At 45.6% G+C, this 11,988-nt stretch overlaps 1 gene segment (V, D, J or C); it reads right to left on the bottom strand.

Annotated features, from left to right (window-relative positions):
- Positions 1-8,596: 8,596 nt before the first annotated feature.
- LOC140729954 (Ig heavy chain V region MOO-like) lies at positions 8,597-11,712 on the bottom strand. The segment is given in 4 exon segments: positions 8,597-8,693; positions 9,956-10,029; positions 10,195-10,311; positions 11,374-11,712. Coding segments are annotated over 4 exon segments (459 nt in total).
- Between the last annotated feature and the right edge of the window lie 276 nt (positions 11,713-11,988).

The following is an 11,988-nucleotide window of genomic DNA, read 5'->3' as shown; positions in this document are numbered from 1 at the left end:
ACCAAGATGCCCCATTCTAGCAAGTCCCATTTTCTAGTGTCAGCCCATAACCTTTTAAACTCTTCAATCCAAGTGTCTTTTAAAAGTTGTTATTGTACCTGTCTCAACCACTTTCTCTGGCAGCTCTTTCCACATCGAGACCAGCTTATACTGTAAGTAGGTTGCAACACAAATTTTATTCAAATCCTTCCGCTCTCTCTCTCCTTAACCTACCAGTTCATAATTCCACAACTCTGGGAAAAGACTGAGTGACTGAGGTTTATAAAGCATCAGCCAGACCACACTTGGAGCATTGCAAGCAGTTCTGGGTCCCTTATCTGAGAAAAGATGTGCTGGAATTGGAAGGGTCCGGAGGAGGTTCACAAGAATAATTCCGGGTGTGAGGAGTGTTTGATGGTTCTGAGGAGTCTGAGGAGTGTTTGATGGTTCTGGGTCTATTCCCACTGGAGTTTAGAAGAATGAGCAGAGATCTTATTGAAATTGATCGAATATTAAAAGGCTGAGATAGAGTGGATGTGGAGAGGATGTTCTCAATAATGTGCGAGCCTTGGAGGAGAGAGCAAAGCCTTAGAATAGTTTTATCCCTTTAGAGCAAAAATGACAAGCAGTTTCTTTAACCAACGGATGCCAAAACTGTGGAACTCGTTGCCATAGGTGGCTGTGGACTCTGTCATTGGGTATATTTATAGTGGAGGCTGATATGTCTTGATTATTTTGGATATTAAACACTACACAGCAAAGGGAGAAGAATGGGGTTGAGTGGGATTGTAAATCATCCCTAATGAAAAAGTACATCTGATTCAAAAGGCCAAGTGGCTCAATTCTGCTCCGATGCTTTTCTGTACCCACCCGATCCATGCTTCTCTTTCAGATCACCCTACAGTTTCCTGCGGTTTAACAAATAAACTCCACCTTCTCTCTGTACATCAGTCCCACAAGTACTGTCAGCAGTATGACCATGATATGATAGAGTTCACATTGAAATTTGAGAGGGAAAATATGAAATCCAGTGTCGGTATTTCAGTGGAATAAAGGAAATGACAATGGCATGAGAGGGGAACTGGCTGAAGTTGACTGGAAAGGGACATTTGCAGGATAGAGAGCAGAGCAGCGACGCCTGGAGTTTCTGCAAAAAAATTAGGGAAGTGCAAGGCAGATATATTCCAATTAAGAAGAAATTTTCAAAGGGAAGAAGGACACTACTGTGGCTGACAAGTAAAGTCAGAGCCAAAGTTAATGCAAAAGAGAGGGCATACAAGGAAGCCGGAGATCGTGGGAATGTAGAGGATTGGGAAGCTTTTCAAGCCTTGCAGAAGGAAACTAAGAAGGTCATTAGGAAGGAAAGGATGAATTATGAAAGGAAGTTGGCAAATAATATCAAAGAAGACACTAAAAGTTTCTTAAGTATATAAAGGGTAAAAGAGAGTCGAGAATAGATATAGGACCAATACAAAATGATGCTGGAGATATTGTAAAGAGAGATGTAGAGATGGCAGAGGAACTGAATGAGTATTTTGCATCAGTCTTCACAGTGGAAGACATCTGCAGTATACCGGACATTCAGGAGTGTCACAGAAGTGAAGTAAGTGCAGTGAAAATTACGATTGAGAAGGTGCTCAGGAAGCATAATAATCAGAGGTTGGATGTATCTCCTGGACCTGATGGAGTGCACCCTTGGGTTCTTTCAAGAAACAGCAGAAAGGAAACTATAGACCTGCTGGCTTGACATTAGTGGTTGGGAAGATGTTGGAATTGATTGTTAGGGATGAGTTATGGAGCACCCGGAAGCACATGACAAGGTAGGCCAAAGCCAGCATGGTTTCCTGAAAGGAAAATCCTGCCTGACAAACCTACTGCAATTCTTTGAGGAAATTTCAAGCAGGGTAGACAAAGAAGATGCAGTAGACGTGGTGTACTTGCATTTTCAGAACATTTTTGACAAGGTGCCACACATGAGGCTGCATAGCAAGATAAGAGACCATGGAATTACAGGGAAGATAATAGCATGGGTGGAGCATTGGCAGTTCAGCAGAAAACAGAGAGTGGGAATGGTCGATCATGGATAAACACCTGGAATTATGACATTGTAGCCATTGGTGAGACTTGGTTCCAGGAGGGGCAGGACTGGCAGTTCAATATACTGGGGTTCTGTAGTTTTAGACATGACAGAATCGGAGGGTGTAAAGGACAGGTGATGTTACAAGCCAGGGAAAATATTTCAGTAGTGCCCAGTCAGGACAGATGGGAGAACTCATCTAGTGAGGCAATATGGCTGGAAATGAGAAATAAAAAAAGCTATGACATCATTAGTGGGGCTATTTTATAGACCATCCATCAGTCAGAGGGATTTATATAACCATATAACAATTACAGCACCGAAACAGGCCACCTTGGCCCTTCTAGTCTGTGCTGAACGCTTCTCTCACCTAGTCTCACCTGCCTGCACTCAGCCCATAACCCTCCATTCCTTTCCTGTCCATATACCTATCCAATTTTTTTTTTAAATGACAAAATCGAACCTGCCTCTACCACTTCTACCATGAGCTCATGCCACACAGCTACCACTCTCTGAGTAAAGAAGTTGCCCCTCATGTTACCCCTAAACTTTTGCCCCTTAACTCTCAACTCATGTCCTCTTGTTTAAATCTCCTCTACTCTCATTGGAAAAAGCCTATACACGTCAACTCTATCTATCCCCCTCATAATTTTAAATACCTCTATCAAGTCCCCCCTCAACCTTCTTCGCTCCAAAGAATAAAGATCTAACTTGTTCAACCTTCAGAGGAACAAATTTCTAGAGTTGCAGACAATTTCAAGAAACATAACTTTGTGATAGTAGATGATTTTAACATTCTTCTTATTGAATGGGACACCCATGCTGTAAAAGGACCAGATGCTACAGATTTTGTCAAGTGTGTTTAGGAAAGTTTCCTGAACCAGCACGTAGGGGGAAGGGGACAGCCAGGCATTGTGAAGCATATTGACTTAATGATGGGCTGAAAAAGGGAAGAGGTCTAACACAGTGAGTATATAGAGCAAGGAAAGAGGCTAAAGGGTCTCCAAGGTTGTAATCTCTGGATTACTCCCTGTGCCACGGGCTAGTGTAGGTACAAATGGTGGTAATGAGTGGCTGTGGAGATGGTGCAGGGGATAGAGTTTCAAGTTCTTGGATCATTGGAATCTTTGCTGGAGAAGGGGTGATGTGTACAAAAGAGATGGGTTGCAGCTAAACTGTAGGGAAACAAATATCTTGTCTGCGAAGTTTGCTAATGCTACTCTGGAGAGTTTAAACTAGTTTTGCTGGAGGCTGGGAACTGGAGCCCCAGGTCAGTAAGGGAAGGATTGGATCAGAAGGGAGGGAAGGCACTGAAAAGCAAAATCAAAATAACAGGTATGATAGGTCAGACAGTTTGAAGTGTGTATATTTTAATATTAGGGGTATTATGGGTAAGGGTGATGAACTTAGAGCGTGGATAAGTACGTAGAACTACAATGTTGGAGCCATTACTGAAACTTGGCTGAGGAAAGGGCAGGAATGGGTGATCAATGTAGCAGGTTTTCAAAGCTTTAGAAAAGATAGAGGAGGAGGTAAAAGAGAGTTTAGAATTACACAACTAATCAGGGACAATATCACAGCTGCACTCAGGTGAGACAGAATGGAGGGGTCAGGGACAGAGCCCATGTGGGTAGAACTCAGGAATAGGAAGGGTGCAATCACACTGATGGGACTGTTCTACAGACCCGTAATAACTAGAGGACTGTGGTGAACTACATATACCTGTCTGGACACGCCCCCCCGCTGACTGCTCCTGTGGCTCCTCCCACAGACCCCAGTATAAAGGCGATTGGAGCCACAGACCCTTCCTCAGTCTCCAGGATGTCGTGTGATGGTCACTTGCTGCTTGTGCTCTCTTCCAGCCAATAAAAGCCTACCTTAACCCACGTCTCAGAGTTATTGATGGTGCATCAAGGACATTGAGGAACAGATATTTAAACTGATAGAAAAAGGTGTAAACATAAGAGGGTTGTGGTCATGGGGATTTCCACTCATTAACACTGAGATTGTTGAAGGCCATGGCCACAGTCTCAGTTCAGTGCAGAGATGAGTAAACCTTGCAGGGCAGTAATCTGAACTGGCTTGTCCCTTGCCTCAGGCCCCAACACACTGACCTTTTCAATCTGGCCAAGCACTTGAATTGTCCAAACCTCAGGTCATTCCTCCTGCTTCGATACGCTCTTGGGCCATTGCCCAACTGCCTGAATTCAGCCTGTTTGCAACTTTTCCAATACGGCTCCGTGTTTAAATTGATAAAACCTCAGGTTATTACTCGCTTTCGAGCCTGAGTCCGGACCCCACCACCTTCACTATGCATCACCCCTGCCTGTCTCGCTTCAGTTCTGCCAAAGCGAGTTGTCTCCATGTCCGCACAAGCAATAGCCCTACACTGGCTCATTCTCGGCTCTCTCACCCAGACCCCACTGTCTTGATTCAGCCCCTACTCACCAGGCCACTACCGTCCTGCATCTTTGAGACTTCAGTTCCAATTGCCAGGTCATACAGTCCGTTCAAAAGCTCAACTCCGGCAGGGAAGTTAGTCTATTCTTTGTAGTAATTGTTTCCCAGAAAAAGTGTGATTTATAAAGTATTTAGTTGCTTTTTTTTGTTTTATTTGCCAGCAGCAAGTCATCACTGAATTGCACCAGTGCTATCTTAAACCAGAAAATAAATCTTGAATAAATTTTTGCATCTGTATTTAACCAGGAGCCGGACACAGAGCCTAGAGTAGTGAGGCAAAGCAGCATCAACTTCATGGACCCTTACAGATTACAGAGGAGATGGTGTTTGCTCGCCTGAGACAAAAAGTGGTAATCTCTGGTATATTACCTGAGCCAAGTGCAAATTGGCACAGGGTGAAGAAGATTAGAGAGTTAAGTGCGTGACTCTAGGATTGGTGTAGGAGAAGTGGGTTTGAAATCATGGAAAACTGGCACCAGTACTGGGAAAGGAGGAAGCTGTTCATTGGGATGAACCATAAACAAGAGAAAACCTGCAGATGCTGGAATTCCGAGCCTGAAACATTGACTGTGCTTTTATCCACAGATGCTGCCTGGCCTGCTGAGTTCCTCCACCTGAACTGTGATGGGACCTGGATCTTGGTGAATTGCAGAACTAGGGTTTGTTAGAAGTTTGTTTATTTACAGATACAATATGGAGTCGGCCCTTCCATACCATTGACTCGTACCTCCGAGCAACCACCACCAGCCCTAATTTAACCCGAACCCAATCACAAAACAATTTCCAATGACCAATTATCCTATCTGATATATCTTTGGACTGTGGAGGAAAGTGAGGCACCCAGGGAAAACCCACACATTCCACAGGGTGGACATAAAACATCCTCAGAGAGAATGCTGGGATTGAACTCTGAACTCTGATGTCACAAGCTGAAATAGCATCATGTTAACCGCTATCCAACCATGGTGCCCAAATATATTATTATATATAATATTATGTGGGGCACAGATAGATACCAGTGTCTTTTCCCCACCAGTGAAATGGCTCGTCCCAGAGGGCAGGCATTGAAAGTGAGAGAGGATAATTTCAAAGGAGAGACGAGGGGCAAGTTTCTGAAACAGGGTGGGGGGAGAGTCTGGAATTCACTGCCGGCGTGGTGGTGGAGACAAATATGACAGGTGTTCAAGAGGTCCTTGGATAGAGACATGAATTGGCAGGAAATGGAGGGATATGAACATTGTGTGAGCACAAATGATTAGTTTCACTGGACATTTGATTGCAAATTTTAATTATTTTGGCACATCAAGTCCAAAGGGTCTGTTCCAGTGCAGTATTGTTCTGTGTCCAATATTCGAAATAACATTGAAGGGAAATGGACGGATATGGATGATACAAGGGAGGAGGACATTTAGTACAAATGGTCACCAAGATCAGCACAGTATTGTGGGCCGAATGGCCAGCCCAGTAATATACTGTTTTATGTTCCAACAACTGGGTTCTGATCACATTCACCACCTCGATCTCAACCTCCCACCAGGGTCAGTTTCCCCTGGTAGAAACATCCCAAATGTTGTTGCTGGTAAAATTCTTATCTCACACGTTGAATGAGTAGAATGTCTGGGCCTTAAACTTTTCCACGACTGATGAGTGTGTCCGTGCAGAAATCCATCCGGGGTTCCTCCCCCAGCGGTGGTCACACAGACGATTCCCACTGTGGTTCAGCTGGTAGACGGTGGTTTATTGTCGGCTGAAATAAAAACAACAACGAGTTGTGTGAGGTGAGCCGGTGAAGAATGGGAGAGTTAAACTCAGTGGCAGACACTGCCTGAGTAGTTTTCCCGATTCTCTGACCATCAGGGATTTTGGGTCTCTGAGCTGAGTCACCTCTGCTGGCCCTGAGCATAGACGTATGGCCAGGGATGATGGACAGGTCAACATGGACGGTTCTGACCACCATACCAGGCCACTGCTGGATGCAGGGTGCTGAGGGCAGAAGCACCCGTGGGTGGGGGATTCTATCAGCAACACAATACTGCTGTCCTGATATCAGTAGGTCCTGTCCTCATATCAGGGACCCTGAACAGAAAATGCAAAGTGAAGGTGGAGAACAGACCATTCAGTCCCTCCAATCCGTTCTGTCACTTGATCAGATAGTGGCCGATGGGTTTTAGCTCTAATCAACTTTCACAGTCCAAAACCAGTAAATCCTAGCTGGTTCCAACCAGAAATTCCCACCTGCGTTAAGAGAGGGCTGCACATCTCTATGGCAATAACAGTGTGTTTCCAGAGCAGCTGGGCTCTGTGTGATGTCATACAGTTGCCCCATATTCTGGATTCCCCATGAGAACAAATGGTTTCTTTACACCCATCAGAATGGACTCCATTGACATTGGCTAATCCTCTCGTATCACATTCTGGTGTGGGATCTCCAGTGTACAGGAACACAAGAGGCTACAGAGGGAACAGGACTCAACCAATTCCATCATGAGTACAGCTCTTCCCACCACTGAGAACATCTACAAGAGGTGATGTCTCAGGAAGGTGCTATCCATCAGAGAACCCCACCATCCGGCCGTATCCTCTACTTAATGCTGTCTTCAGGCAGCAGGTACAGGAGCCTGAAGTTACACACATTGAGGTGCAACAACAGCTTCTTCCCCACTGCCATCGGGGTCTTGAACACACCTGGCTGCGGTTCCTCTCTGTGCCTTGTCGCGATTCAGTGGCAATATAGCCATTTTGTTAACATTTATCTGTTTTTCATGAGGTTGAATTGTCAGCTGAGCACTCCAGTGAGCACGGATGGGAAGTGTGCAAGGAACTGGCCAAATTCACACCTGGGAACAATTGTGCAAATGGCTGGGAACATCGAACCCTGCTTTATCTCGCCAGTAGACCTGGTTCAGATGACACTGTGAGCTTGCTCAGGGATTGATGTCCCTTCCCTGAATTCTTCATGAGGAGTTACTGATGGGTCCTGAAGAGGACGAGGACCATGATTAAGAGTTTTGCCTTGTTCATCACCTTCCGAATTCTAAAAACTCATGTAACAGATTCTGCTGGAAGAATTAAGGACAAGAAGTACTCAACCTTGAAACCAATGGAGGTGATAAACAGCACTGGATCTTTTAGATTCTCAGCTTTACCACCACTCTGAAGATGTGTGTGAATGGCTGAGTGACCTGATTCAGTAAAAGGTGTGAATTCACACCCTGGTCCCATTGGTCATCAGACTGAGCTCCCGCTGACCCATTACCACAATGGGCTCATTGCTCACTGGGTGTTCCTGTCTAAAGACTCCTCCACATTCCCACCACTTCCACAACAGTTGATATGGTTTAGCCGATCCTTGTCCAAATATGTTGCTACGTACCTTGGAGATGACTGTAGATGGGCTGAGTGGGACGTTGCAGAGCCTAGTAGAGAACACAGAAATGGTGTGAACAGCAGTTTGACAGCTCATGCTGTGGGAAAAGCTTTAATGTTCCAGAGGTGATCTTCCTTACCATGTAGGTGTTGTTTGAATCGACCTGGTGACCTCCTGAACCCTACAACAGAATATAACTGAACCATTAGAAACACCAGAATAATCTGCAGATGCTGGAATTTGAAGCAACACACATAAAGTGCTGGATGAACTCAGCAGGCCAGGCACCATCTATGAACAAAAGTACAGCCGACGTTTCGGGCTGAGACCCTCGGACTGGAGAGAATACGATGAGGAATGGTGGGGGGTAGGGAGTAAGAAAGACTGGGTGATAGGAGAAACAAGGAGGGGTGGTGGGATAAAGTAAAGTGCTGGGAAGTTGTTTGGTGAAAGAGATGCAGGTCTGGAGATGGGGGAAACTGATAGGAGAGGACATTCCCATTCCCATTCCGACATGTTAGTCCGAAGTCTCCTCTACTGCTACAATGAGATCACACTCAGTTTGGCAACAACTTATATTCCATCTGGATAGCTGCCAATCTGGTGGCATGAACATCGATTTCTCGAATTTCCTGTAAGGACCCACACCTTCACCATTCCCCATTCCTATATCCCATCTTACTTCCTTACCTGCCCATCACCTCCCTCTGGTGCTCCTCCAATGTTCCTTTCTTCTATGGACTTCTGTCCTCTCGTCTTTGATTCCAATCCCCATTCCGATTCCAACATGTTGATTCATGGCTGTCTTTACTACAATAATGAGGCCACTCTCAGGTTGAAGGAGTAACACCTCATATTCCATCTGGGCAGACTCCAAACTGATGGCTAGAACAGTGATTTCTCTACATTCATAAGACCATAAGATATAGGAGCAGAAGTAGGCCATTCGGTCCATGGAGTCTGCTCTGCAATTCAATCATGGGATGATCCAATTATTCCAGTTATCCCCATTCCCCTGCTTTTACCCCATACGCTTTGATATGCTGGCTAATCAAGAACCTATCAACCTCTGTCTTAAATATACCCAATGACTTGGCCTTCACAGCCACTTGTGGCAACAAATTCCACAGATTTACCACTCTCCGACTTAAGCAATTTCTGTGCATCTCAGTTCCAACAGGATGTCCTTCAATCCGGAAGTCATGCCCTCTTGTCATAGAATCCCCTACCATGGGAAATAAATTTGCCACATCTAATTTGATCAGGCCATTTAACATTCCAAATGTTTCTATGAGATCCTTCCCTCATTCCCTTGAACTCCAGGGATTACAGCCCAAGAGCTGCCAGACTTTTCTCACACGGTAACCCTTTCATTCCTGAAATCATTCTTGTGAATCTTCTCTGACACCTCTCCAATGTCAGCATATCCTTTCTAAAATAAGGAGCCCAAAACTGCTCACAATACTTCAAGTGTGATAATTCCCAGTAAATTCTCAGATCCCCCATCCCTATTCTTCCATTCTCCACTCTGGATCTCTTCTTACCTCCTCATTTGCCTATCACCTCTTCCTGTGAGTCTTCAGACCTTTAGCTTTTCCACCGACACCACTCAGCTACTCACTGCATCCCCTTCCCCCACTCACTTGGCTTCACCGATCACCTTCCAGCTTATGCCCCCTCCCCTCCCCATATCTTCTAATTCTGGCTTCCTCCCCCTTTCAAGGGCTGATGAAAGGCCTCAGCCTGAAGCTCCTACCTTTCTATAGATACTATCGGACAAGCAGAGTTTCTCCAGCATTTCATGTGTGTTTTTTGGGATTAGTTTCATGTAGCATTTGGGTTGGCACAGACATGATGGGCAGAAGGGCCTGTACCTGTGCTATAGAGCTGTACAATCTGTGGTCAATATCCAGGAACAGTTACACCACATACAGTTGCAAATCATTCAGCCATTGCAGAAATATCCACTGAACCACAATGTCACTGGGGAATATCCCTGATGTAAGAAGCCATAACATACCAGAGCGATCCCCACACAATTCTACTTATCTGAGAAAAGCATCAGAACTCACCGGGACACCCCTGGCCACGGAAACATTTTCATAATCTTCCCCTGGGCTCCGGTGATCAGTTACTGTGGGTGGGTCTGTGAAATAGAGTATAAAGTATCATTAACATCCGTGTCAGAGCTGTGAGTCCCACATTGTGTCACAACACAACGAAGGGCTCTTTCACAATCAGTCCCCGACCTTTACATTTTAATAACTCCACACAACAATCTGATCAGAATGAACCATTTAGTCACACGTACCGGATGGGTTTCTAAACGCTCTGCGTCTGATGAGGAAAATGCCTCCAGTGACAGTGAGAACTCCCAGCACGACAGACAGAATGAGCCAGGCCAGGTACGATGGGGCTCGGGACATCTCTGTTTGAGGAACAGAAAGGAAATCACATCAGTGGGTAAACACCTGGGAAGCTCACTGTCAGTGTAGAAGGAATCCATTCGGCCCATCCTCCTCTGCAAGCTCTTTGAAAAAGGTGCTTACTGATCCCAGTCCCCTCATTCTCCAGAGTCCTGTGAAAAGTTCTTTACAAGCATTTACCCAATCCCTGAAGGAATGATGTTGTTCCAGCTGCTGCACCAACTGACCCAGTGGGTGACTGAATAAAGCACAACCCTCAGAGTCATCCTGTTCCTCGTTGCCGTCTCACTGGAGACCATAATTCCAGTAAGGCATCATTACTCTTGTACTCAAATCTGTCCCACAATAATGGACAAGGGGTTCCTTTCCGAATCTCCAGTTGTACCTGCCTGCTGGATTTGTTCTTTGTGTACAAGGCCACCCAGATTCCCCAGGACATGAATGTCCCTCAGTCAATCTCCTTTCAGAAATTACTCTTTGTTTCTATTTTTCCTCCCAAGAGAATGATCTCACATTTGTCCACATGATATTCCAACTGTCTTCTCCTTGCACATTCACTCCATGTGTCTACATCCCCGTACGTCTCTGCACCCTCCTGACCAATCACATTGCCACCACCTCTGCATCCCCGACAGGCTTGGATACACTTGGTCCCCTCATTGATACAGATTGTTAGAGCTGAGGCCCAGCCCTGATCCCAGCCACTACTGACAGTCTTCCAGCCAGACAATCACCCTCTCTTCCCATTCCTTGTTCTCTGGACTGTGCTCATTTCCATAGATGCTGTCTGTCCTGCTGAGTTCCTCCAATATTTTGTGGGAATTGAACCTGGATCACTGTAAAATCATTATGCTAACCACTACACTACCATGTCACATGACTGAAAGAATTAAAAACGTTAATGTAGACAACATCCACTTCCCAAACCTCCATTATCTTCATCATCTCCTCAGAAAACTCAATCAAGCTGATGAGACATGACTTACCCCACATAACGTCGTGCTTACTATATACAATAAATCCGTTCAGGAACACATTGCTGAATAAATAGAACTTGTACTCACCAGTTACGATGAGCTGGGTGCCGTTCCCGTCGATGTCTCCCCACACTCTGCAGTAATAGATGGCAGAATCACTGTGCACCACGTCTGTGACTGTCAGGGTGAAGCTGCTGTTGGACGTGTCTCTGTAGGGCAGGAACTTCCCAGTGAAACCCCGTCCCCACTCTGGGCTGCCTCCTGCCCTGTGTGTTAAAACCCACTCCATGTCCTGCTCAGGTAGTTTCCGATACCAGTGGACGTCGGTGTCTTCCAGCCTGGCTTTGCTCATGGTACACCATAACCACGCCGTGTGACCCTCAGTGACACGCTGTATGCTCGGGAATTGGATAAGGACAGGAACGTCTGCACCTGTAAGGGAGAATATCGTCAGTTCAACCCCAGCCTGAGGAGTGTTTGGATGGAGTTGCTGTGTGGGGAAAGTGGTCTTGAACAGTGTTACTGAGACACAGATGTGGCGAGAACAACTCAGGGAAATCCACAGAATTCCTCTGAAAGCCAAGGGTAGGAGCCAAGTCTCCACTGTACCCTTGTCAAAGCTGGCAAGGTCTCGCAGCACTTCTGAAAGCACCGACAGTGAGAAATTGTTGGAAATGATTAACATTCAAAACACAACTCTAC

Source organism: Hemitrygon akajei, chromosome 7, assembly GCF_048418815.1.
Source record: "Hemitrygon akajei chromosome 7, sHemAka1.3, whole genome shotgun sequence".
NCBI lineage: Eukaryota > Metazoa > Chordata > Chondrichthyes > Myliobatiformes > Dasyatidae > Hemitrygon > Hemitrygon akajei.
The sequence above is the reverse complement of the archived record's forward strand: the minus strand, read 5'-3'. Positions and strand labels throughout refer to the sequence as shown.